Source organism: Motacilla alba, chromosome 19 (genome assembly GCF_015832195.1).
Source record: "Motacilla alba alba isolate MOTALB_02 chromosome 19, Motacilla_alba_V1.0_pri, whole genome shotgun sequence".
Lineage (NCBI taxonomy): Eukaryota > Metazoa > Chordata > Aves > Passeriformes > Motacillidae > Motacilla > Motacilla alba.
In genome coordinates, this window is record NC_052034.1 from 64,253 (window position 1) to 91,650 (window position 27,398).

Consider the following 27,398-nt stretch of genomic DNA (forward strand, 5'->3'; position numbering starts at 1 on the left):
GAAGTCCTATGATACCCTTCAACAAGTGGAAAGCAGCATGCGTAAGTCTCTGCTCCAATTAAGAAAATAAATAATAATGTCTACACCTCGGGGGAGATGGAGGAAAGGAAGAGACATTCTCATACAAAAAATTATCTAAAATATGAAAGCCATTCAAAAATATACTTAGAATAAACCTTGCAACACATCAGGTACTGCTACTTTTGAAATCTTTAATGAGATTTCCTGCCATTTCAGCTATAAGGAATGGAAACCCTTGAAAATTGACATTTCTATATTCTCATGAAAGTCCCAAAATTAGAATTGCCTTTTCCCACCCAGTACAACATTAACAGACCTGCAAGAATGAATTAAAAGGCCTTTTAATTTTTCCTCCAAAAAATGTTCTTGCAATCCTGGCAACTGATACTTCTTAATTACAAATATGTCCTTATTTGAAATTAGTGAAACACAAAATACACATGGCATCCTTATTAACTCACTTCACACACTTCAAGATTATATTCCCAAGAAGCAACTTTTTATCTTTAGGCAATTTAAACTACAAATTTCAATGTAATCCACAGCATTCTAATATTGCTCTGAAATTCAGGCAGATGTGCTGTGCAAGAAAATACAGAAATGTATCTGCAGAGAATCTTGGCCCTTAGAAAACTGCTGTCTGTTTAGTATAACAACCCCTTTCCTTCCTACTGTGTTCAAGCAGAAAGTCAGAGATTTGAAGTGTTCAAACCTCATTTACCTGACAACGTCAACGGCCCCCGCTCGGACTTTGGGGTCACTTCCCATAATTGAAACACTTGCAGCAAAGGAACCATCAATGCTGAACACAACACATTCCATTCCTCGGGGTAGTACAGTCAGGTAACTTGCTGCACTGCTCTGGTCCCCTCTGCAGAGTCAAAGCAATAAATTAATTTAAAAAGCAAAATGTCAGAATGTATTTTGTGCATGTGCTAGTTAAGATTTGAAATTAGATCTTTCTAGACTTACAGCTTTAAAAATCACTGTCTAATATAGCCTCTGATTTCAGTCTTATGTGGGACAATCAAAACTTACACTTTTAGGAAATAGTTTTTCAAAGAGAAATTTGAAGCTGTCTTAATAAGAAATCACATCTGTACAAATAACCAAAAGAATTAGAAAAAAACCTGGCAAACCACCTTGAAATACTCTAATTACTACTCAAACTTTCTCCATAAGCTTTAAGTTGATAATATGGACATTAGCCACCCTCTATTCTTGCAAATATCCCCCCTTGCAATGGGAATGCCAGTTGAGAAAAGTAAAAAACAAAAAACAAAAGCAGCAAACAAACAAAATCAAACAAACAAAAACCAATGCAGTCATACATCATTCTTGTCATGAAAGAACATGTGAAAATTATTCCTTTATGATGCATTTTCTCCAAGAGAACTGGATGTTAAAAAATGGATAAATGACAAGGAAATCCAAAGCTCTTCCCATCCCACCACCTCATGTTCCCTAAAACCTGTAATCTAAAGACCACGTTCATGTCTGGTGATGAAGATTCCTATAATATGTGCTCACAGCAAAATGAACAAAGACAGGACAATTTATTTTGTTCCTCTTTGAAACTTCCTGCACTCCAAATCTTCATTTTTGAATATAATTTTATTTGCATTTCAGTAACTATTTTCTTTAATTGATTGCCTTTTTTATTAAACTGAGGTAAAACATTTTCTCCTTCTCAAGCTGCACTACATAGGATTGTAAGCTGTATTAACTGGTGGATAACAACACATTCTATTTCAGCTAAATTCTCCTCATTGACTTAATCTCCCAAGCAGGGATTCAAATGAAGTTTTTACTCAGTTTTGAAGTTTCTTCCTGATCACCACAACCCATCACAGCTTTAGCTCCAGCTTGGAGTTATTACCTGACCACCATTTTGATGGGATACACACCAACTCTCAGTCTCTTCTGTTCAGGTATATTGTAGGATATTCGTCCACTGCTGTTGGATATCTCTGTGTCAAAATACACCCACCTACCCGAAGATGGCTCAGTCATTATGAAGATATCCACCTGCAAAACCAATGAAACAGTAATCTAGTGTGATAGTCAACAAAACACCCCTATGTGCAAGGCCTGCCAAGCCTAGATAATATTAGTACCTCCAAACAGGTCTGGTAGTAAAAGCTTACAAGGAAGTTTGAAGGAACTTCATTAATCAGTAAGAACTTCAAAGAGAGTCCTCTCAATCAGCAAATGCTTTCTAACATACAAGAGTTTATTGTCTTCATTATTTATTGTCTTCATAATTTAAAGCCCTGATCTTAGCACTGCATGCGTCAAACACAGAGGTCAGAAATTTGGGAAGAGCCCTAAACCAGGAAAAAGACAATTTTATCTTGCATGGCTATATTATCTTTTCGCACACCAAACCTACAAAAAAACCTCGTGCATCTGGTTATTGAGACTAAATCTTTCTCAAATCGTAACCTTGCCTACAACCAAAACAGTTCAAATTATCAAAATATTTCATCAATATGGTTTTCTTCAACTGAAATATTTAATCAAAATTAACATAAATGATATTAAATACTTTGCTAGACCTGAAACAAGCCAAGTGAAGCCTACATGCTTCAGTTTTGCCCTCAGCTCAGCAGCATTGCTCTCTTAATTTGCTCAGAAACTCCTACAATCTCAGTGAATATGAAAAAATGTGCTCACTTGATGCTTGGCTTTATTAGCTGTAAGCCTGGCTTCTGCAGGTAGCTTTAGGAATGACTATTTCAATTGTACCACATTACTACTAATTTCTAAAACTAATCTTTGCTTGCCTATGTGTAAGATACAGCAGCCACCGAGCTTCTAGAATGCCTATTCTTTTATCTAGTTGTTTTACCTGGATAGGATGATACATGGTTTTCTTTTACTGCTTTGTCAACTACTATAAAATTCTTTTTCCTTCTTCCTCGAAAAGTTAGCTGTCTCCAGTAGGTGGTACAGCTGGATGGCAGGTTCAGAAACCACTGCACAGCACACTCACCCAAGGGAGATACCCATCATCAGGTAAGAGAAATGAGAGCTCAGAAACAGGTCAGCCATCAGGAAAGCCCACTTTATAGCATATTTCTGCTTAAGTAGTAGAGGACTAGTGACATTTCCCCTCACTGTAAGGCTTTCTCTGACACTGTACATGTGTGCTACATTCAAAAACTGTTTCAAGTAAAACTATGAAAATGGATTACTCAGACTTCACCTTTTCACCTGTTAAAGCCACCATGTCCAGAGGTCCATACATAAAGCGCCCAACTAGTACCTGAGGACCATCTTCTGCTGCAATGACATCGTTAGCTCGGTGATTAGCAGTCACATTCTGAAATATGAGTAGAAGATGAGAAGGGTACTGTTCATTTTTGTCACAAGGTTCGTAGATAGACTTTCGAGAGAGAGTACTCAAGATGACCAAAGAAGAGAGAACATTTGAGGGAAAGCCTTTCTTTTTCACTTCAAGTGGTGCCACAGAGCCACATCATTATGTGCAGGGCACATGCATTTTAACTGACATTATTAATTGACTTAGCACCTGAAGAAAGTAGGGCATATTTTTGCTTGGCTTATGGATTTGTGTAGCATAAAAGAAACCTCTTTGCATATTGAAAACTTAAGGCCTGACTGTTCTTTAAAGAAAGAAATATACTTTCTCCCAACATGAAGTGATAAACAAGCATGAAATTGCTCATATTCCCTAACCATTAATCTGCCTGCCTCTGGATTAAGTTGTCAGTTTTCAGCTCTTTAGTGATATTCAGTTATGTAAACTCTTACTTGGGGAGATCAAACTCCATTTAAATTTCTGCCAAACCCATGTTCCATAGCTGCCATATATATTCAGTGTTAAACTTACCCTCAATTTGACATGTGTCCTTTTGCGTAGCCATTTTTCTCGTGGATTGGATGGACTTAGTGTTTCTGGATCCAAGTTGTCATTTTCCTTGAAATTTACATTTTCATACCTCATCACCTGAAATTATATTAATATTTTAATAAATAGCTTGTGGCCTGGGGAGTCCTGGTACTTGGCAAACAAAGAGAAATTACACTGCTGCCCCAGTTGAGTGACACTGCAGAGCCAAAAGCACAATGGAAGTAGAGTGCTAAAGCCGTATGTTCACAAAAACTGCACAGACAAAGAAACTGCTTTCACTGTGTTGGCCAACACCTAATTTCAAATACTTATTGAACAGCTTTTTTATTCACAGCAGAGCCTGCACATTCCTCCAGAGAAAACAGTGAGAACATTAGGATGGTATCAAGTGACAGGTCACATTGTCTTGATTATGGTCTGCAAAGTCAGTAAAGCAGCATGAAACCACAGAAGCATTTTTTAATGTCCTTTATGTGGCAGACATCAGACTTCTGACTTCATCTGTATTGATTTTCTACACATCTACTCAGAGAGAATGTTTCTTATCCCTTTTGGGTATTACTACTTCAGTAGGTGATAGGTAGGGACCCACAAGGATCGACTGAAGTCCAACTGAACTTGCAGAACCTTATTATGTCCTACACATTCTAACAACCTAAATATCATTTACCAAGAAACTTTCATGTCCAACTCAGATTTCAGGACACAACCCACAGAATTCAGAATGCGGGTGTGGGTTATGCCACATTCCAACTGAAACCAGAAGCCCTGTCTCACTGAAATCTGTGGGTTGTACCTGCAATCACCAATAGCTATTTTGAATGAGAAACAGATAAGCAAATTTTTCAAGTTGAACAGCTAGTTTTCTCTGCTGAAGTTTTACAATCTCGGCACCCTTGCTAAGAGAGTGGTCTAGAACCCTTTTAAAAGATGTCTTATATGAAGTCCTTCGAGTAAAATCATGCTGCAGTCAGAGTCAGCAAAGCAGCTGGCTTGCAACAAATTACAGTAGTGTTGAGAAGTAAGCATGGTTTTCAACAAATTGGCATAAATTCTATTCACTAGAGATAATGTGCAGGCAATATATTCAGCCAGAGGGCATTCAGGAGTCACTAGTCTTATTCTTAACCCCCAAAAAGGGCAGAAGGTCCAGACTGTACTGGAACTAACTAGTCCTCTATGTAGAGCTGTAAGCTTACATACTGCTTTTAGAGATATGTTCTAAATGCTTGAAAGGCTTATTAAATTCTAAAAGCTGTAATGCACTTACAAGGCTAGGAAAGTGTTCTGTAAAGGAGAGACTCGACTTTCTTATGGATGGTTTACTATCAGATGTATGCTGATAATTTGATACTTAATAGGAAGATATATAATTATGTAAGGCTGGAGATAGTCTATTCCTTCAAAAACAGGACAAAATTAATATATAATACAGGGTTAGACTGATCTGGGGCACGGGAGGGGTGAGATATGCATAAAGGTGCAATATTACTGGTCACAAAGTCCGGAGTGCTAATGGTGGGCTCACTGTCCCCTTTACCTCTCCAATAAATCCAGATCTGTCACTCCTAAATGCACTTGTATGTGATGCATCCACACTCGGCCATCTAACTGACCAGAAGATTTAAATACTGACCCTTGGAAAATGCAATTAACAATCACAAGGTTATCTGTTGCAGAGAGGAAAAAAAAAAAGATCAGTTACCTGTCTTAAGATGAAGGCCACAACATCTGTTGATTCCCAATAGCTGGCATGAAAGAGATGTGGCAGGGCCACTGTTGGAAAGGCTGTCAGCACATCTGGACAATACAAGGCATAATCTATTCGTTTTGTTCCCCACCACTTTGCAGTAACTACAAAAAAGGAAACAAAATAGCATAACATTTCTATATCAATAAATTTCTTGCTGTCTTCATTTTAAGCTATATAATGGAATTAGGTCTTCTGCTTTCTTAATCTTGACATTTTAAGTCTGTTAAAGCTATCTATCATTCATAAAAGTACAGTTTTTAGTGACTGCATCATCACTTAACTGCCTAACATCTAAAGAGTTCTTCTGGGTCCAAGTTTTGGGAAGCAGAAATTACCTCAGCATGATCCCTACTCCTTTCTGGTCCATGGAAAATGTACAGTGAAAGACTATTACTTTTATGATCATGTTATAGGGTGAGAATTGCAAATGTCTCCCGAACAGTGAAGCAAATATTAAGAGAGTGAGAGAGAGACAGAGAGATACATACATACTTACATACATATATACACACACACACACACACATATGACTATAGTCCGTAGCAAGACAATATAATGATTTATAGCACTTCTAATTATGAGTAACAAATTTTATCTACCTATACTGCTTCATGACTGGAACGTGGCTATTTATGAGTAACACCATAATATAAAACTGTATTCTTTTCTATTACTTTATCTATCTAATTACAAACAGAAAAGAAAGATAACTTTTGTTACGTAAAATTGCAGAAACTTGGGCTATTCTCATTCTCCCCAAATTCCAAGCAGATATCTTTTCTTTTCATAATCAACTTTTTCACAGAAACAATGCAAAGGGAAAGGCTGCTGCCTTATCCAATATAACATGGCACCAAGCTTCACTCACTGTTGGTGAGGCATGCTGATGGCAAGCTTTCAGTTGACCCGGAGTTTTCACTGTTTGTGCTGGCCAAGCTCAACTTTCTTGTTTTCCCTTGTGGTTGATCAGACGTATTTGGAGATCCAGGACTCTCCTGAGAGAAAGGTATGTTCAAAGAGCTGTTCTCAAGGAAGAGACCACTGTGATTGTGGAGAGCATCACCTGCAGATTACAAAAGTGAAAATAACAATTTAAAAAAAAAAAGGATGCACACTGTGGTTTTGAAAGTAGTGTTTCTGTGTATATCTGATTTCTTTATTTATTCATTTATTTTTAAATGCAGGGCTAATGAGCGTTTTCCTGAATAATATCTCATTTAATGCCCATGGATGAAACTTCCTCCTTCAGAGTGAGAAGAGCATGACACAGCAAGACAGTATGGAGAAAGCACACACCCTACTGCCATGAACGTGCAATGACAGCTGGGTGCTTTTGGCCAGGATCTTCCAAACTGGTTAGGGATGCTGGGATGCTATTTTACTTCACACTCAACCCTATTCATTTGAAAGTAATTTTCTGAGAAGAACTACATAGTCCTGGGAGTCTATGATACTTCTCTGGTCCCCTTTCTGATATAAGCAAAATGTCCTTTTTTGCATAACATGACAAATCAAAGATACTTCATGCCTATATGATTTTACATTATTTTCTACTAAGTCAAAAAAGCACGATTCCTTCTACTAGCACCTTGCTCATCCACCCCTTCCTCTTTCTTCCCCAGAACTCAATCTATTTCTCTTTGTTTGTTTTTTTTTCCTGGATTCAAGTCTTTATTACCAACATAACTATTGCTTAGTAACCCACCTAGGAGAAGTGCAATTAAGACTGCTCAGTGGTCAGATTTGTCCTAGTAGATATCTACAACAAACCAACCACAAGTGTCCAAAAGAAACAACATGTGAAGATCTAGGCAAAGGACAACTAATTGTAAAAATAAATTGCTTAAAATGATAGTCAAAGACATGGACTTTTCCAAGTGACACTCAACTAGAAGAGTGGTATCGCCTTCAAACTCCTCTTTAACAGAACTAGTGTCACAAACCTCATGCATAAGAAAAATTTTTTCTTAGTAATCTTCTTTGGTTCCACACTTGCTAAGTATGTCTGTGCTACTCAGTGCCAGAGTTTTTTAGCATGCTGGCACATTGCTATTTCAAATTCTCTTGAGCTGTATAAGAACAGAACACTTAAGAGTACAACAGGCAATGAGAGCTATGAAAACAGGCACTATACCTAGCTGGTGAGATCTTCCATCCCCCAGTGGGTATCTCTGGTACCGTGGGACACTGAATGGAGGAAGAAGATGGAATCTTTTCTCCAACAATGGTTCAAGTCTGCAGGCAGAGGGGTCAGCAGAGTGAAAGAAGCTGTAAACTTGGCTGCAGGCTGGTCGGACCTGGCACACTTGGATAAGAACGAGACAGAGAAAAAGAGGCCAGTATTGCTGCTTTACAATTTTCAAGGAGTCTGTACAGAAACACAGTTAATATGGTCTTCTGTAAACTCCAGATTAGCACACAGCTGGCCAAATTGAATTGTTTCCTATTTCATAGGTAAAGAACATTTCACTGCACAGGAGTTTAAAGAGACATCACAATCTGAAATGCAGACACATATGGAATGTGAAGAGCAACAGAAGAGAAACAGAAGGAAGCAAGAAATGAAAAAGAATTTTAAAATCTTGTAAATACATTATTGAACATTATAGCTGTGATGCTCAGCACTTCAAATATATACCAGCAAAACAGTCTGATGGGCCTGTGTCATCCTGAGGACTTATACCTAGGGGACAGCAGAACCTTCCCTTATATTATAAAAACTAATTCAAACAAAACAAGTAAATACATCTGAATTTTACTTGTCACATTTTCAGGTAGCTTTCTACCTTTCATTTCAGTAAAGAGGGCACCTGACTCTTCTCAACTAATTTCCAACTGTCTGCATGATAAGATTTAAATTTGTCTGTTTTCCTCTCAACTGTGTCACAATTATCACTTTAAAATGGGATTCTTTTATCATATGCACCGCTAAAGACTAATTATGCTTCAAGTAGACACTGCTCACCTCAGAATGTGTTTGAAATGCCCATCAGTTGAGCTGCTTTCAAAGCATACTCCTTTGCAGGATACTCGAGGAAGGATAGAAGTGAGAGCTAATTTGAAGAAAATAGTTTAAAATACTAGTAATTAACATGAAATTTTCCTTTCAAAGTGCCTGAAGGGTAGCAGAGCAGAGACTGGGGAAAGAACTGGCTAGGAAAAAAAAAACCCTGGAGCTCTGAATTGTTGACTCTTCTCATTATTGCAACAGATTTTCTCCCTCACCTGATAAATGAATGCATCATTTCCTATAAAGATGCTGTGCTATCCAAAGCTCATACCATGCAAAGAGACAAAGCATGTGCTGAATAATGAAAAGTAATCTTTTAACTGAAAAACTTTAAAAATCCAAATGCTTTAGAAATAGAATTGAAAAAATCCTCTCTGTCTGATCACTAACCTCTGTAACTAGAGAGGAAGAATGGCTCACAAGCAACACACCCAAGGGCCAAACCCACCCGCAAAGCCAGACGTGAACAAGAGGTAATGCTGAACCAAGCAGAGATGTTATATTTGGTATTGTTTTCAAGGACTCATGCTTGGTCAAGTGTGAGCTTCATGATGTATGACATGGAGTATATAATTAACAGCAGAACTTAGACACACTTTTGTAAGTGAGCAGTGACATCCCTGGAGCAATCCTCATCACCTCAGTACCTACCTACATTAATACTCCCATCTCTTAAAGGAAGAAACTTACCTCATTCCCTGACTTTAACTAGGCTCCTTTATTTACCTCCTTTTTGTGTGAGCCTCTTTGTTTACAAAGGTCGGTATGCACCCTGTATTTTACAAGAAGAACTTACCATCCAGACCAGGCAGAACAGTGCTCCTCATGGCCAGCACCAAACCAAGTGGTGATCCAAAAAGGAAGAAATCAGACACCTCAAATTCAAATCGGCCCAGATTTACTTCTGAGAGACTGGAATCCACAGGAGGAAGGTCTGCACCATCTTTCAACACGCTTGAGTGGATGCTGAACAAAGAAAATATTGAATCAAAAATAATACAGGGAATTCAGAAAAAAAAGAGCATTCCCAAAACAGGATGCTTAGAAAGTTCTAGCAATGGCATTTAGATCCAGGCCTTAAAATTGAAAAATGATATTGCAGTATAGCAGCCATGATTTTCAGTGCGGCTATTCAGTAAATTTACTGCCTTCAACATGCAAGATTTTCCTGCAATTGTTCTACACAATACTTGGTAAAGTTTTGCAAGGACCATGAATATTCAAGTTTACTGTTTTAAATATAACACAGTATTTCTCCTATAAAAGAACCTAAAAGTGACTGACCAAACAAATCTTCATGTTTTCAGCTGCAGACAAGAGAAAAACAACCATTCTGTCTCAGAAGAAAAACAATCTACAACACACTGATATCCAGAAAATGCAATGGTTTCAAAATAAATGCAGAAGAGTCAAAGAAAACAAAGCAAAGGACATTCCATCAAAGCAAGACTATAGAATTACCTTAATCTGCTACTAAGAAAAATGCCAGACTTGATGTAAAGCACAGTAGTAAGTCTGCACTCTACTCAACTCGAGCAGAACTGAAACTTCAACATACGGTAAGTCTTCCTCCTCTGCATCACTCACAATTAAATAAAGGAAATAGGACCATGGATAGAGGAAACAAAAGCCTGAATAGCTCAGGTAAGTAAAAAACCAAGTAACTTAGAACCAGAAGGAACAATGAGACAAAGGGAACGCTTATGTTCCCATCCCATGTATTTCAAAGGCTTTTTAGGATAAAGGAAAACTAAGTTAACTTCTCCCCCCAGTCCCCTCCTCATTTTATGTTTATGCTGCCAAATATTTATGCAGGACTTTTTTTTTTTTTTTGTGGTTGTTTTAAAGCTGATCTGAATAGCTTATAGACCAATGTGAGCACCTAAAGCAATTATCTCACTAGAGAATAATAAAAGTCCTGAAAGTGAAGTCAGAGGGATCGTTAGAAAGAAATAGGTAACAACAATTTACAATTATCAAGTATTCATCCATCTTGTTTTGAGTCGGCTGTACTGAAGAAATAGAACTTTGTGCATTCATTTTTGCAAGTTCAAAACCCTCACAACTGAATAAAGATCAAATAAAAAACTCTCCAGATGTGAGTATGTTCATACTAGACCCACTAAATCCATAGTTTTCTTTGAGGGAGAGACAAGAACTTTAAGCAAAGCTCCAGAAATACACCACAAACAACAACAATGCCTCTGTGCTCTGGTGCTAACAGGTTCCTTTCAATGGCAAGCCCATTTCATTTTCTCAGTCATTGGGCACTGGTTACCTAGACAGGAAGGCATGATGCTGGGTTATGGTATCACACTCATAAGTGGATGAATCACTCTGTTTCCGAGGCAGCGGTGGCCTTTGCTTCTCATCCTCCATGATTCCCGAGATGTCAATATTGCTTTTGCTCAGGTGTTTGCTGTCACCCAGACTGGAGTCCTCTGCTAAGAGTGGATTATCCTTCAGAAAATTAACAGAGCAAGAAGATTTAGGCAAATAACAAAATACAAAAGAGCTTATATGAAATGCCTGCATTTATACATATGATCTACTTAATCCAACAAAACCTGTACTATTACTACCATAAAATCTTTCCTAGACCACAGGTAGAATCAATCCTCTCTTCTGTGCAAACGCAGCACTTGTATTATTCATAATATGTCTTAATGTTAGACCCCCAGGCAGTAGTGTAAGGAATTCCACACGAAAGAGAGAAGGAAGGGAGAAAAAGAAAGGAAAGAAAAGGGAAAGGGAAAGGGAAAGGGAAAGGGAAAGGGAAAGGGAAGGAACACTACTTTAAAAGGCTAACAGATAAAGCCTTCACTACTGATTTCTGTGTATCATAAAACTGAAGCTGACAACTTAATTTTTAACAGCAAATTTTTGATACATGGGTAGAATCCCGTACTATCATGGTAATTTACCAAATCCTTAAATTTCCTCTGGTTTTTATGAAGCTGATTTCCTCCAAGGAATGCATCTGTAGGGTTTCAGCTATGTGTATTTTTTTCTCTTCACCTGGATGCTGCTGGCGCTTCCTCTCCTGCTACTGTTCCGACTCTCGTAAGCTGTATTAGAATTATAGCAGATGGCATCAAAGCCCAGAATTCCTCCAATGCAGTCACCTATAAGACACACCTGAAAAAAATATTTTTTTGGGAGATGTAGCAAGTGTTTCCAAAAGAGACAAAAAGCATCACAGTACTGCAGAGGAGTTTCTGTCTTACTTCATCCTCTTGTTACTGTTTTACACTTTGGTTTATATTGCAGCTACTTTTTACTTTGATGTAAGAGAAAATAGTCCTACCTGTCCATTAAAACCAGCCCCATCAGTAGATTTGAGAAACTCATTATAAACTTGATTTGCTCTACTGATCACCATGGCAACTGCATCCTGGTACTGAGGAGATGAAACAGCCAGCAAAGGCAAGGCAGCCAGTGGGATGTGGTCTTCACTGCTGCTGAGACAGCTCTCATCATAGCTGTACGGATTTAGGCTAGAAAAGGATATGTTATCATCAGGAAAACTGCAAGAGGCAGCACACAGCATTAGAGAACGAGCAATTACTAACATAAATGGGTTGGGCCACTGCAGTTCACAATGAGCAAACACAGGAAGGATCATTTTCTCAGAGAATTCAACTCCTTAAAAAAACCAAAGCAATACTGCTTCAGGTGAATGGGATCACACTAGAAGGCATTTCTGTAGTTAAACACACTTGGTGCAATTGTTCTACATACAACCAGACATAATTTTAAATGGCAATGACATGATTACATTTCAGCTTTCGTTTCCCCCCCCCCCTATATTAAATCACTATGCCAGAGAGCAGAATCCAACCATCACAATGGAATAGTTTGCTAGAACACAAGTGTGACAGGTGTATTGTTCAAAAGCATATTAAGACATTTTTCCCAGTGTCCAATCTTTTCAAAAAGATGAAACAAAGCTGCACACATTCTGAAATCACAGTAAATGTTTGCATAGTAACATCTGGCAAAAAGGAGATGACTTAATTGAAAATGCAACCTTAAATTTGATAGAATGTCAGCTTTATTTTAGTGGATGTGCACCCTGCAAGTTTCTCAGTAAGTCTGTTGATCATGTCTTGCCTGATTTTTACTGATGAGTGGGAAAACTAATCACAGAGAGCTAAAGATGGAAGGCAAATGAGTGTGTGCCAGCTTCTCTTAGAGTAAGTTGACTGTCCTTTAGAGATCAAAGAAAAGTCAGAAGTATTTTGGATAATGCAGCACATCTAAAGTCCATCCAAAAGCCCCAGACAGAGAACTTGAGCAGTATTTTTTATTCCTTTTTTTTTGGGAACTTGGTGGACTATCACAGTATTTAAAAGCAAGTTGCCTGAAATGGAACAAATTAATCCACTCAGAAAAGGATGAAAGATTGTTGCAAGTCTTCCAGTCAGCAGAAGATTAAGAACGAATCACAAAACTTCATTATGAAATATATAGGTCACAGAAAACCATTCAAAACCACAATGCATAACCAAACACCTGAGAATGCAAATCAACTTACCTGGAAACAAGAGAGAAAGCTGCTGAACAAATTGCTGGGCAGGGAACAAGTCTCATTAAGATGTGGCCCAAAGAGGCAGGGAAATGGGCTCGGGTCACTTTCTCAAACACAGAACTGAAGGTGTTGATGTCTGCCAGTTTGCTGCTGTGGTCTCCACTTCCAGTGTCTAATATGTTCCCCCCATGTAGGATCAAAATTAACACATGAGTTTTGCAGTTCTGGTGTTGAACTCCCTCCTGTGAGAAAAACACGAAATAGGAAAGGAGGAGGCATTTTTACGGACTTTGTTAGTTTACTTGGTGTCAACATTAGCAGTGATTTTTTTTTTTCTGCCACCCCCACCGTAATAATTTTTTGATATTTTCTTTCACTGGAGTGGGTGGGGGCATGTGTGTGCATGTGCGCATGTCCTGTGTTCCATTCAATTCAAGTATGTCTGAATCATGTAGAGCCCACTATGCTCTGACAGAAACCCTGTGCAGCACAGATGTAGGTTTCAGATCAACAAAGATTAAGACAGCTTTGTGTACATCAGAAGTTACTTTAAATACTCTGAGACTGGAGAAAAATTCCAAACTCCACAGGCAGCATAAGCAATTATCTGTCTAGGTATCCTAGTGATTGCTTAATTTACTGGCAAGGCTCTCATTCAAATCATCACAAGTCCAAAAAAGACAAATCCCTCTGCCAATAAAAACATTCAGCAAAACCGGATGATGCAGTTATCTCAGACTTTTGAGACTGGTAGCTTCTTATAAAAAGGAAAGACACTTACTGAAAAAGTAAAAACAATTCATCATTGGTGATATCCATAAAACTCACAAACAAATTTGTGAATATGTGAATAGGCACATACACAGACAATAATCAGCATGTTTTGTAGAATAACCAAGATGTTTCCTACTTGAAACCAGAAAAGCATTTTGAATGTCACATTTTCACTTTTTTTTTCCTCTCTACCCCTTGGTACACTCAGTAATACATTAAAAGGTTCAATTTTTTGTTGTTAAATCTTGACTGCTATTTTCTTGTTCACTTTGCATGACAGGATTCCTGAAGATTTCTAGTTCCTGACCAAATATGAACACACTGCAAAAACAACACTAATGCTTTTTGTCTAAGGATCATCAAATGCTAGATTGGGTGGTTTACTCAGAATCAGGCAATGTTCTGGACAGTCTATTCTTAAGTTCTGGAACGAAAGGAAATGGGTAACTCTAGCACTTGTATTATGGTGACAGAGAAATGGCTGAAAATGAGAGAATTGTGGGTTATTCCACTATCCCTGTTCAGCCCATGAATTTTAGTATCCAGTAGAAGTATTCATTCTGAAGGCATTTTGCTGACCTGACTTTATCTGCTTAAATACAGGAGAATCATGTGAGCATTTTTCAGGTTCCACTTTTCCATGCTCTGATTTACAATTTCCTTCTCCATAACGTTTCATTCCAGTTTTCAGAAGAGAAATTTAATTCCCTTTAAAAGCTCAATGTCCTTCCATGGACAATGTCTGCTTGTAAATAAGCACCACTGCTGAGGAGTTGGTGGAACTGAAAGCTTCAAAAAGAAAAAAATCAAGCGGGTCAATATTGCTGAAGTCACTGGTATGAAAAGTCTCTCAGCTGAATTTAACTGGTATCTTTCACAGGAAGACTCAAAGGGAGTAAAATTAATTTGTCTCTCAGCAGTAGCTCAGCCATGACTTAGACAAGGTGCTCAAGGACTAATTGACTGCAGTCAATCAATGACTGTCATCATTTTAAGGGGGCTGTAGGACTGAGTTCTTCAAAAATGGTAAAGTGGACATTTCCATCACCTCTCCTATATGTGGACAGAGGACCATAATCAGTTTTCTGGAAGGACCACGTGTTGAGATTCTTTCCTGCTTCTAAAAAAAGGCAATTCTGTTATTATCAAATTCATGACTGCTGCTCAATCTGCTTCACAAAACCTGCATTTCCAGTCAAGTACTAAGCAGACATAACAATTTCTCTTCAGAAAACTGAGTCCTATTTCCATGTAAGCATGCAATGTCTAAAAATCTGGTGATGATTTTCAGTGAGCGCACGTGCACCTACTAAACAAGGGAAAAACACACCAAGGCATCAGATGAGTTTACAGTTACATAACACAATATGAGAGTATTTCCACATGTCTACTTGAAAATCAACACAGCTTGTTTTAGGAAACAATCTCACCTCATTGTCCTCATGTATTTCAATACTGCCTTGTGCAGGGAACCTTTGTTTTCTTAAAGAGGTTCTATATAATTCACCTGAAAGGAAAAGAGACATATTAGTCATAGAAATATTTGTCTGTTACATCTTTCACAGACATCCGTGGAGGTAAGGCACATTTCTGATTTCAAGACAGAATGTTTTGTTCACAGGAAATCCTTTACACAAACAGAACAATACACCAGTGATTCAGAGACACTAAGCAAGTTCTGCATCTCTATCTTTGCCTGAAGTAACTTGTTGCCCTGCCTCTTCAGGTGGAGTACATCAGATCTCAAGATCACCACAAGAAGAAAGCCAGGTGAAAGGAAAAACACTCAGTGATGCAATGCCCTAAAGCAGGCATGAAAGGCATCAGTTTGATACATGACCAAAAAAATAAGTTTGTACCCTGAATCTAGGAGAAGACAATTCCTATGACCACTCCTAAACTTCTGAGATCATGAGGTAAAGTTTGAACCCATACTAAGAATCAAGAAAGGTCCTCTTTTTTTTTTCTTTTTTTTTTTTATTACATAGACCATTTCAAATATCCCTAATATTTTGCCATGCTAATTAGGGAGAGATTTAGAGGGGAAAGAAAAAAAGAGAACCTGTGTTGGCTAAAAAGCATAAAGGGGTGATAGTCCCAAAAGAAAACTGCTATTTCCATTATCACGCTCTCATGAGAAATTATGCTGTTTCTTGCCATCTGCTTCACTACTGCTAGTCCTTCATAATGGCAAATCTGTCATAAGAAATATGTTCACATGAAGGCTGTGACATATGCTTTCTATTAACAAATGAGAAAGAATACTGTAAATATGCTGCAGATGCAGTTTTGCAGACTGCACTGTTTATAGGAAAATAATGGCACGCATCACTGAGTCCAATCCTGCTCTCAAAATCACAGCATGAGATAGTTCCTGTGTTAAGTTCCACAGTTTCTTCATTCAATGAGTCTTACATACACATACCACCAGATCTCATAAATGACTACTACAGAGCACAGAAGAAGAAGAAACACACAGACAGGATTTAGCTGCAGGTCTCAACTCAAAATGTTCCACAGTTCCAGTTAAAAGACCGGGCTAGGTGGGAAAAGTATGACTTCCAAAAGGGAAGGGGTTAGCGCTTAGTGACAATGTGCTTATGAACACAGCTGCAGGAATGAAGAACTGACATTTTACTGTGAACTGGTTCAGTAGTCAGATGTTTTTGTTAACTCTTAAGCATTATATAATGCAAGCTAAACATTACCTTGGTTTTCTTCAAGCTTCCCAATCGTTTCTATCTGCTCAACAAGGTCATTTGAGTTCCACTGGCTCATGCCTATGAGAATAGCATTTTTTCCTTCCACCATCTCTTCTGTAAGAGGAAAAAGAACAGAATAAATTGCTGTGACAAAGAAGAGAAAAAAGACAGGGTGAGAACTAGTAATCAAGAGAGAAATAAACACTCATTAGACCCCCCTAATGGGAACATATAACAGGTTATGCAGGACTATCCAGGAAAGATTCTTGCCTACTCATATGCTTTACAGCAATCCTATATGCTTCATGGATTATGTGCAGGAAAAACATGGAAAAGGGAAGACTGTCTGAATCTTTTCTCTCTTGAGCAGCCACTGCAAAACAAAGTCTATTATAATAATCACTTTGAGTGTTAGAGTGGTTGGTTGGTTTTGGAGGTTTTTTTTAAACTTTTTTTACTTGAAGAGCATTCAAAAGGCAGAGCAGAGGGAAGCATGGGCACACAGACCAGTTCGAGAGTTTTCCCCTTTTATCAAAGACACCTGTGCAATGTAAAGCTTTACATTTTCATCTAGGGACATAACGGAATGGAACCAAACCCACAGGACAGAGAACCATCTCTTCTATTGAGATCCCATCCAGGAAGCGGGGTAGGAAAAACTGAAAGCACAAAACACAACCTGTAGATAGATATTAACTCTTTCGTAAAAAACAAACCCAAAACCAAACAGGCCTAGAAGCTGTAGGAAAATATTTTCCCTCAATTTAACAGCTATTTGGCAAGAAGGGTGCATTAATCCTTTCTGAATAAATTTACTCAAAGCACTTCAGCCTGGCTGGATACAACCCAGAATGGTCTTTGTACCTAGGGCAAGCACACAGAAAAAAGGTAAGTCAAATAAGTAATAACAGATCTTTACTTGTTAAGGCAGATTCAGACAATGGGTGAAATTCTGTCCTCTCTTACTGCCTTTTGTAGAGAAAATGGCTCTAATATGGGAGTAAAACCAGAATAATTTAGCAAGGACATTTCTGGCTAAAATAATAATTTTCAAATACCTACCTTGCAGGAGGCCTCTCAATGATTTAAAAATTTATTTTCTTTCATGTTCTGTCATATGTACCTGTCTCATTTAGAGAGATCTTGGTACTGGAGAAGGAGAAAAATGGGTAGGTATAAAGGACTGTATAAATCACTTCACAGCCACCACCATATCTTATCTCTTCCTAAGTTGTACCTTTTATAAACAAACAATGATAAAGGTCATTTATTAGATTTATCAGATAAGCAGGATCCAGCAAAGCCCCCTGAGAGTTGATACAATCTCAGCTGCTCCCTGAGGCAGAGAGAATCAACCTCTTAGCACAGCATTTTGCTCAGGTTTTTGTCACTTTCTCTTAGAGGCTGATTTACTTGAAGTTCTCTAAGGAGGAAGGGAAGGAGGCATGGTGGTTTTGGTCTCTCCCCTTACCCCCCCACTGCAACAAGTGGTTTAAAAATCCATCTGAGTATGATGGGTATTTTCAGTGATATTTTGTCCTTAGTCCATACTGCTGCTGTTCCTCCTGCCAACTTTTTGAAGTAACAAGAAGTGTCTTTCCTCCCTGAGCCTCACGCCAGCCCCTCAGCACAACTGCACAAATACAGATGGAAAAGTGTTCAAGTTAGCAGCAGTGCAGAACAAACACAGCTCTCAAGACCTCCTTAGGGCCTAACAGTGGTGAGTGTCTGGCTGACAAGTATAACATTTTATCCACAGATAAAGATGAGAGATAATGGTTCTCTACTGTAGATTTTGTTTTCCTGCTTTATTCTTCTTGAGCAAAGTCCAGCATTGGCATTGGAAGACCAAGCAGCAGCAGCACAGCCGATGGCCCTTAATACTGGCAGGTGTGTGCAGCAGGCACGAAGACCAGGGAAAAGAACTGAAAACAAATGAGAGACATGTGCCTCCAAGGCTGTGTTATGGAAGATTTTTTTTTTTCAGCTTAAAGGCTGTGGGGCAGCCGTGTGGGGAGACCGGTATGGGGGTGTTTGCCTGTCTGTTGTTGAAGTCTGATAAAAAGCCAAATGGGAATGTGCAGGCTTCTCTGAGCAGCTTTTCAAATCTGAGAAAAAATGTTAGTCAACCATGGAATTTCATATTCTGACAATTTTGTGATGATGTATTCAGCTGTAATTTTCATCTTCTGTGATCAGAGGTATGTCGCAGTTAAATTATAAGGTAGTTTCCTGCATCAAATATAATTTTACATGTTGACACTGTAAAATTCCTGCCTAACTTATAGCATGTCACATAGGAAGCAAGAAACAAAGGAAAGCCAGGCAATATAAAACAGTAAAATATTACTTCTTCCTTTCCATATGGATTTCACTGAATTAAGTAGTTAGCCATGACAGATGAATCAACAGTCAAAACATGTACAGCTGCTTCATCTCAAACACAGGTGCTTGATTCTCTGTTTACAAGGCTGCCAGCCAGAAACTTCTTTGTTTGAGAAACTGAGATTTGACCCCAGCTGTTTTTCAGAATACAAAAGCAGCTCACTAATGTTACGTTTTAATGTGCAGACTGCTGTGCCCACCGTTTCCTACTTCAGCCTGTCTATGAAGCACAAATTACACATGGGTAGATGTGGGATAGCTTCCAAATTCTCCCATGAAGAAACCCCATAGTACTCAACTCCAGCTGCACTTTGCAGCTGCAAGAATATCAAACATTGATAAAGCATTCTGTATAAGTTACAGAGAATGGGGGAGGAATATAGGTAAGAAACACTGCAGAAAATTTTCTGCTGGAGACAGAAAAAGGTTATCAAGCTACCTAATTTTTAGGTGGTGAAAGCCACAGTCTCTGTCACGGACAGGTCTCCCTCACACCAGCACAAACAAACTCCTCTTGTTTCTTTGGTGCTAAATTTAATCTACTGATAATGCCAATTACTTCAGCCCACAGATATGCTTCCCTCTACCAAAGACACAAGCTCCCTTATCACCAAGAGACTTCTGAGTGAAGAAACGCTTTCTGCCTCTTTTGCTAGTATTTATGGTTCTGTGTACATTTCTTTCCTGACATTTAAACACTTTATTTCTGAAAGGCTGGTCAGGAGAAAGCAGAGATGATACTAAATTAGGAGGACCTATGGACTGTCTCAAGGGCAGTGAGGCATTGCAGAGAGGTATGAATAGACCACAGAGCTGGGCAATCACCAGCCATATGAAATTTAACATGCACGAGTGAAAACTATACCATCTAGAATGTCTGAAACATCATCATTTCAGTTCTCTTTATGGAGAAAAAAACTGAAGTATGATTTGGTGCTCAAAGTTACAACTACAGCTTCACAAGGAATTTGGAAACATTGCTGAAATCATCAAGACAGCTATTTTAAGCACATGGTAGAACATTGCAAAGCACAAAGGCAGTGTGGAGGAAGATCAGCATAGGGTATATTTATTTTCTATTTCCAACTCTTCCATTCACTAAAGCTTAAGATTTAAATGCAGCTTAAACAATTTGGGTATCCTATTCTCATTGAATACCCAGTGGGAAAAGATCACCATCTCTCACTCTCTTCATGCTTAGATGTCTCCCATGCACATTTAATTTTGATCCACAGAAGCAATTTATCACGTATTATTATCTCTTACTAAAAGTCTGTTATTAGGGGATTAACAACACAGCAACAGATGTTGTTCATTATCTTTACATAGCAGTGACTTTTTTATTTCAAGTAACCATTATAAAAATTATAGCGATTGTCATTACAAGCACTTCAGACTACATAGACTACTTCTGACATGAAAACTTAAGTATTTAAGGAAAGCTCTTTCAGAAAAAGCAAGTTAAATGTGCCAGAAAAGCATAAATTTTGGTCCCTGCAAACAGAACCAAAACCAGAGCCCCAGCTTCCCACTGGAGGTGGGAGTTTGTGTATGCACACAACCTACAGATTCTTCTCCCACTTCAGAACAAAACTTGGCATGCTACCAACCACGTCAAGATTCAGGGCCTCCCAGATGATGTAGGGAGTACTGCAGTTACCTCAGCTGGTTAGAGCACAGTGCTATAGTCACAGGCTTGATCCCCATATGGGCTATTCACTTAGGAGCCGGACTCAATGATCCTTGTGGGTCCCTTCCAAGTCAGAATACCCTGTGATGAAATCCACAAGCATTCAAATACTGCTCCTTGAACAAGCAGCGACCCCAGTCCCTCCAGAGAAAGTTTTGATAGAGTGGAAAACCTAAGACATTGGTCTTTAAAGTTGGCCATCAGTAACATGGACACTGATGGCCTTCATCAGGAACTGTGAACAAGAACACTCCCATTGTAACCTCATACACTGTCTGAGCTGGGAAGGACCAGGGTCAGACCCCATGAGGTCTGCACTGGTGGCGTCTTGCTGCTTCTGATGCCAGACTCAGCTCAGGGCAGCTTACTCATCCACCCCAGCACCTCACCAAACTCCTGTAAATTTAGGTCCATTCACAAATCCTGGATAGAAGAACTGATGGAGGTTTTGTCTGATGAGGACAATGCTGTCAGTTTACCCATGAAGGAGTTCAGTTAGTTGTTGCAAAATTGGGGGAAAAAGATGGGGAGGGGAGGACAAAAATGTGTACTCACCCCGCGCATCAAAGAATTCATCATCGGAGCTCTCCACAGAGTCTCTGAGAACACTCTGCATGTGCCGCTGAGCGCCACCAAATCGGCACGGGCCAGCTGGAAATACAAGGAGACTCACATTAACACAAGGGAATGCTCACCTCTGCTCCAGAAAAGACCCCGACCCAACACATTAATGACCAGTTGTTTGCGTAGGTATCTCAGGAGGTTGGTCATCATGCACATTTTAATCTCAACTGTCAGCCAGCCAGAGCTCTCAGGATGGCAAAAAAAATACTTCCACTTAACCAAAGTGATTAAAACAAGTTTGTGTTAAAGATAAACCTGCATTGAGGTAATGCAGTGACCTCAAAAGATAAACTCTTTCCTGTTGAAAAGATAAACTCTTTCCTGTTGAACTCATCTGACTTTTCCATTCCAACACTCAAATTGCACATTGTTTCTAAGACACAAAGCAGCATTTCCCCAGGACACGACAGCAGCTCCCACTTAAATTCAATTTAATTCCTAAAATAAGTGCCATCTTATTTGGCTCACAGATTTGCAGACAAGCTACTTAATTCTCACTCACTGAACTGGTTTCATCAGAGAGCTCTGCTGCGCTGGGGCCTGGGGCTTTCACTTGAAGCTTGCCATTTGAAGACAGGAAGGGAAAACCACGTTAGAATAGCTACAGTAAAAGTCATGACAGCTTAGATGGTCCTAACGGATTATCGTACTCAAACTAATTTGTAGTTAGTAAACCAGACTTGTCTAAATATCTGAATACTTCTTACATCTAAGCAACCTGACACTAGAAAGAAGCAGTGGAATATATTCCTTATATTAACAACAAAGTCTCCCCTCAATCAGCGGAGAACCAGGGATCAAATCCACCACACCCCTAACAACACTATTGTAGAAAGGACACTCATTACCCACCAGAATAGTGTCCTTCGTTTTATTCATTTCCGCAAATGATGACATCAGACCTGATTCTAATATCCTGAGCCCCTGGCCACAAAAGCATTCTTCTTCTCTCAGTAGTAAAAGAGCAACTCAAACAGAGGATGCATCCTTCTGTATTATTCTGGCCACTAGGTCACAGCCTTTTGTTCTTCATTTACTCCACCTATAGCTGAATTAATCAGAAATATAAGTGAAGGGTGGTAAGAAGCAGCAGATTTTAGCTGGCCAAGACGTGAGTAAAAACAATAATCAATTATTAGCATTTTATTAGAGTTAAAAAAATTGGTTATTAAGAAGTAAGTAAAAATAATAGTCAATTAATAGCATTTTGATATGGTTTTTTTTAATAGTTATTAAGGAGTCAGTATTCTTTACAAAAGTACAGCTTGTATTGGGAATGTATCCAGTGATATCTGGCAGCTACTGGAGCCCCTCCGTGCAGATACATATCTATCCTAAAATGCATCACTACAGTCATCAAAATAGTGGTAGAAAGAACACTATTCTGAATTTCAAATGAAAAAAATTCTGCATTGGGTCAATGCTTGGAAGAGCAGGCATTCCAAAATTCCAAAAGCACAAGGTGGGAGGCACCACAAAAAAAACCAGAGTGATGAATGGAGGGTTGGAGAGAAGGAGGGAGGGAGCGAGGGAGGGAGCGAGGGAGAGAGAAAGGAAGGAAGAACAAGAGGAGGGAGGAGGCTATAAAAATAAAAAATTGTAAAAACTTCAAAGGTACTCCAAAGCAAACAGCAATTCCCTGGAGAAGAACTACCACTAGCCTGGCTGAAAATCAATAATAGTACTCACCCCACAAAAAAAGCCCAGGTTCCAGGGACCTTGGAGTTTGATGTAGAATGTGAAGGGAGGGCAGGGAAAAGTGTCACAAATATCCAGGCATAAATTCTGGCTATGAAAAAAGATCTTGGGAGCATAAGTTTTATTATATTGCACTGAGAAAGCTTCTAGATCTAGAAGCAGCTTAAACATAACCACAGTCAGCAGCACAAATATGCGTAAAGCTCACTGCAACAGCTCTCCACATCTAGACTGATTTGCTGGCTGGACTGCATTGCATTGCCCTAATACATTGGTCCTATTGAGACTGCTTCCTTCTGTGCCAGCAGATTAGCATTAGGCAAGAGGACTCTATTAACATTTCTTGATTTTATTAGACACTGGCATTTCCTGGACTCACTGATTTGATTTACACTGTCAACTGCTGCATATCTTATAATTTTGTTTCAGAGAATGAAAAGACCAGTCCTACTTCAAAACACAGGTGAGCTCCTCAGTAATGACACTTTATGCCTCTACAGCAGTGAGCCTACCCTTTATCAGATCAGTCAGCTGACTCTTAGCAGCCAGATTTCAGAAATTTTTGCACCCGGGTAGCAACTTTCATTTCATTTCAGTTGTTCAGTATCACAATTTCTGATCAAAGAAGGGGAAAGCATGGAGAAATGCCTGGAACACTACATGACCAATTTGTGAGTCCCAATAGTTGAACTGGAAGCGCATACAGTACTTCCCCACAAGCTGTGAGGGCAGCATGACAGAGGGATAGTAGGATATAAGAGTAAATCTTCCCGGAGGTGGAAGGAGAGCCCACAGAAATGCACAGGTGCTTTTCTTCTAGAAGAAGCAGAAGTAAAGTTTCCCATCTAACCTGCTCTCTCTGTACAGAACTGCAAGTTGTGACAGTCACCTGTCACAGTGGGAGCTGGCAGGGACTTGCCCTGAGCACAGAGCCACAGTAAAAGCAGGGGAGAAGACAGGAGTAGAGCCATCATTGAAGCACTGTGAACAGAAGCTCAGTGCTCTAGTCAGGCTAGCACTAACCATAAATAATTGTAATTATGATTACAATCAGGGGTTTTCCTTAAAAAGTCTTTTTTTTTCTTCAACAAAGAACACCTGGAATTTGACTGGTACTTTGCTGCATCAGTGATCTGGTGACTGATGCAGGTGCTGTGATGCATGTTAGATATTGATTTCCTTACCCCTACTATGTTATAAGTAAGGATCACAACTGAAATCTATATCCTGCATAACAGCTGCCATAAGGGGAAGAGCCACAGATCATAATCGGCTGCAGCCTCTTGTGATAAGCAGCAAAATAGCCAGGATCTTATTTGACTAAAAATTGCTACAGAAATAGTTCCATGTTCTATTATGCAACACTCGCAGTTCGGTTGAAGGCAAGTCAGACTGCACCTCTGTACACGTGATCCCAATTCAGATGCAAGGCAAATTTAATCCTTGGTGTTTAGTGAGTGTACATAATTCCAGCAAACAGCAGAAGAAACAGTTCCTACTCACATACCAGCAGCTTCTAATGCTGTCCATCCAAAGAAGGAGCAACCCACTAAAATGATGCAATCTCTGATATGTTCCACAAATAGACCTAAGGAGCAGAACAGTCATGGAAAATGCCAATTCTACTTTCACCCACAAACACCAGCAGGGCTCATTCTACCATAGCTCCATAAGAAATCAACAGCAGTTGAAAGGTGTATATATAAGAGAAGAATCTGCTCTAACTTCCTCTGGTCAGGAGGCATAAACCCAAATTCTTTCCAAAGGTGTCTCTTTTTTTAGAAGCTGGCAATGATATGACAATAAAGCAGTGCATGGACATGCTTCATTATAAGTGATATGAGGGTGATTCTAAAAGAGAGAGAGAAAAAAAGAAAAACACAAGAGGAATGAAAGTGACCCTAGTGATCTTTAGCCAACATTCTCAGGCCTAAGGAAATGGAAACAGAAAAACAGGTAAGAAGTGAAGTAAGGCTGAAGAGGCTCTGAACAAGTTTAAGAAGCAAAGGTTTACAGTACTGGGCTTTACTGTAAAATGAATTCAATATTATTTACTTCACTGTCATATAATCACAGATTTCAAGCTTTGCAGCAGGCCCAGCCTTTTTCTACATCTTTTGCTTGGTAGCATTTTCCAATTTCCAATCAAGCCCAGACAAAAGCACATGCCTGAAGACAGGAAATCATAAAGAAAGCACTCTTGAATACTACCACCACACCTACACACCACACCTAGAGATGAAACAGCACACAGTGTTCTCATAGCTACTGGAAACTCAGTCTTTTACACAGCCAAATATTGAGGACTGAATTAATCTTAATTAAAGAAATAATAAAAAATAGACTCTATTACACAGATTAAAAATTTCCACCCGACAAAACTTGTTTTAGAAGCACACCATTTTGAATTCAGGGGCAGTTGTCCTAATAAAATTTAAAAGCACAAGTCATTTTTCCATTTGGATAGAGATGCTGGGTAGGAGGAATGACCTTTGCTACTGCTACTGATTGTTGTTGCATAATAATATTTCCTTCAGTTTTGCTGGTTTCAGATGCTTCTTGCCTACCCATTAAGTGATTTAACTGAGCTACCCACACAGTGTTACCTAGTGACTATGAAGTTAACTTACTGGAGGCCAAGTTCACCCACTATTATTTCCTACTGATGTTTTATTTCTTATTTGGAAATCCTAAAACTGAAGACGTACATTACAAGTATGTGAATTTAACTACTGGAGGCACTCCTAATTCTCCAGAGTTCATACAAGACAGTGGGAGATGCTGATCAGAGGAAGTCTTTGCCTGCACACTGACCACCAAAAAAGATGGACCTTATATGCCATCACTGACAGCATGCCTCCTCATCCAAAATCACAGAATGAATCTGCATCAGAGACTGGAACTGAAATGAAATCAGTTGAAACTGAAATGGAAAATACTCAGCAGAAGGGGCTGAGGAGGGGCATGGAGTGGGAGGCCTACAAAACTGTGAGGTTAACGGAGAAGAGGAAGAAAAATAACAGTGGGAGGTGAGAGGGACGGTAGAGAGAACATAAAATGACAAAGGGGATGGAGAAGAAAAAAGTGGAAGATCAAGTCAAGATGTCAAGCTCCCTCGTCAAAATACACAGCTAACAAAGCCAGACATAGTTACAGATAGAAAAACGTCCACACAAATTGCAGGTTCTCTTGTCAAGAAGTGAAAGACCTAACTGATGGCCACTGTGGTCAGCAGTGGCCAACACAACCAGCTCCTCTCTCCCATTCCTCATTCAGTGTCTTTCATGTCACAGCAATTTCACAGTGAGAAATCCCTGGTTGTCTACTATGTATATCCCTCCACTGGCAGTTTTGCAGCAGATGGTAAGGATAGGCATGTATTTGAATATTGAGTACAGAAAACAAATCAAGAAACTAAGCCATGCAGGTCTTAAAGCTCCTATTTTAAGGTACCAGTGACATTTGCAGTCTTGCACTTTACAGGATTACTAGTGAGGTGGAGGAAGAGAGAAAAGAGGTTTAACATGACTGTTCAGACTTCAAATCCTGTATCAAACTTTCCTGTAAACATTGTACATCTCCCAGAGCTGTTTCTTGATGCTTCAGATGCCAGCTTCCCCACAGCCAAAATTAACTTCACCCTCCCTCTCAGCAGTGTCATCACCTCCTCCAAACTGACTCCCCAAAACCAGAGAGGATATGAATATTCTCCAATCTTTTCCTAAAATGACTGTAGGTGGACTGCCTGCAACACATCTCAAAGTCTCTACTTTCATAGTGCAGAGATTCTGGCTTTCTGAGGAGGCTCTGGCATTTTTGAGTCACTGTGCTCTGTTAAAAATGAAGTCAGAGCTGAAAAGCAGATACTCTACCATTCCCACAGGGACGTGCCAGGTGGTGATCTGCAATTGTCTTTATGTGGTTTTGCAATCTGCGCTTGCAAATGCCCAAGCATTTCTGCATAGGGACTACTTCAAGTGCTTAGGGTCTGGAGTGCACTAGGTGAGATCTGGCTACTCAAATGACCTTTGCTACTGCTACTACAAATGAGTCAAGTGTGGACCATGTCTAAAAGCCCTTTACAAGCACACCTGTCATTCAACAGAGAACAAACAGCATATTTTCACTACAATTTTGGTCTTCCTTTCTATTTGAGGTAAGGCTATAGCACTGGCAGGGGCTGCAAGGTAGGATACATACAAGCAAAACAACTTTTTAATATTTGTGCATATTGCAGCTCACATTGATAAACTCGGTAAGCTCAATTTATAAAAGCAGCACATTCTCCCTATGCCTAGACCAGATAATTTCTTCCTTGTGAATGGTCTCTTAC

General features: G+C 39.2%; 1 protein-coding gene across 5 annotated transcripts in view; it reads right to left on the bottom strand.

The window, feature by feature from the left end:
* The window catches only part of PITPNM3 (PITPNM family member 3), a 36,763-nt gene that overhangs the window by 7,007 nt on the left and 2,358 nt on the right, over positions 1–27,398 (bottom strand). For 2 of the 5 annotated variants that reach the window (XM_038158094.1, XM_038158098.1), the window contains exons 2-16: positions 21,299–21,394; positions 16,675–16,782; positions 15,397–15,473; positions 13,199–13,434; positions 11,969–12,158; positions 11,680–11,799; positions 10,940–11,121; positions 9,458–9,627; positions 7,786–7,956; positions 6,520–6,714; positions 5,604–5,752; positions 3,878–3,994; positions 3,230–3,346; positions 1,901–2,049; positions 743–892 (exon numbers count right to left, since the gene is read on the bottom strand). In XM_038158094.1, the coding sequence (XP_038014022.1) occupies positions 743–892; positions 1,901–2,049; positions 3,230–3,346; positions 3,878–3,994; positions 5,604–5,752; positions 6,520–6,714; positions 7,786–7,956; positions 9,458–9,627; positions 10,940–11,121; positions 11,680–11,799; positions 11,969–12,158; positions 13,199–13,434; positions 15,397–15,473; positions 16,675–16,782; positions 21,299–21,394 (2,227 nt within the window). Of the gene's footprint in view, positions 1–742; positions 893–1,900; positions 2,050–3,229; positions 3,347–3,877; positions 3,995–5,603; positions 5,753–6,519; positions 6,715–7,785; positions 7,957–9,457; positions 9,628–10,939; positions 11,122–11,679; positions 11,800–11,968; positions 12,159–13,198; positions 13,435–15,396; positions 15,474–16,674; positions 16,783–20,713; positions 20,825–21,298; positions 21,395–22,219; positions 22,416–23,056; positions 23,144–27,398 lie in introns of those variants that run through there. The other 3 variants (XM_038158096.1, XM_038158095.1, XM_038158097.1) reach the window with 3 other exon arrangements.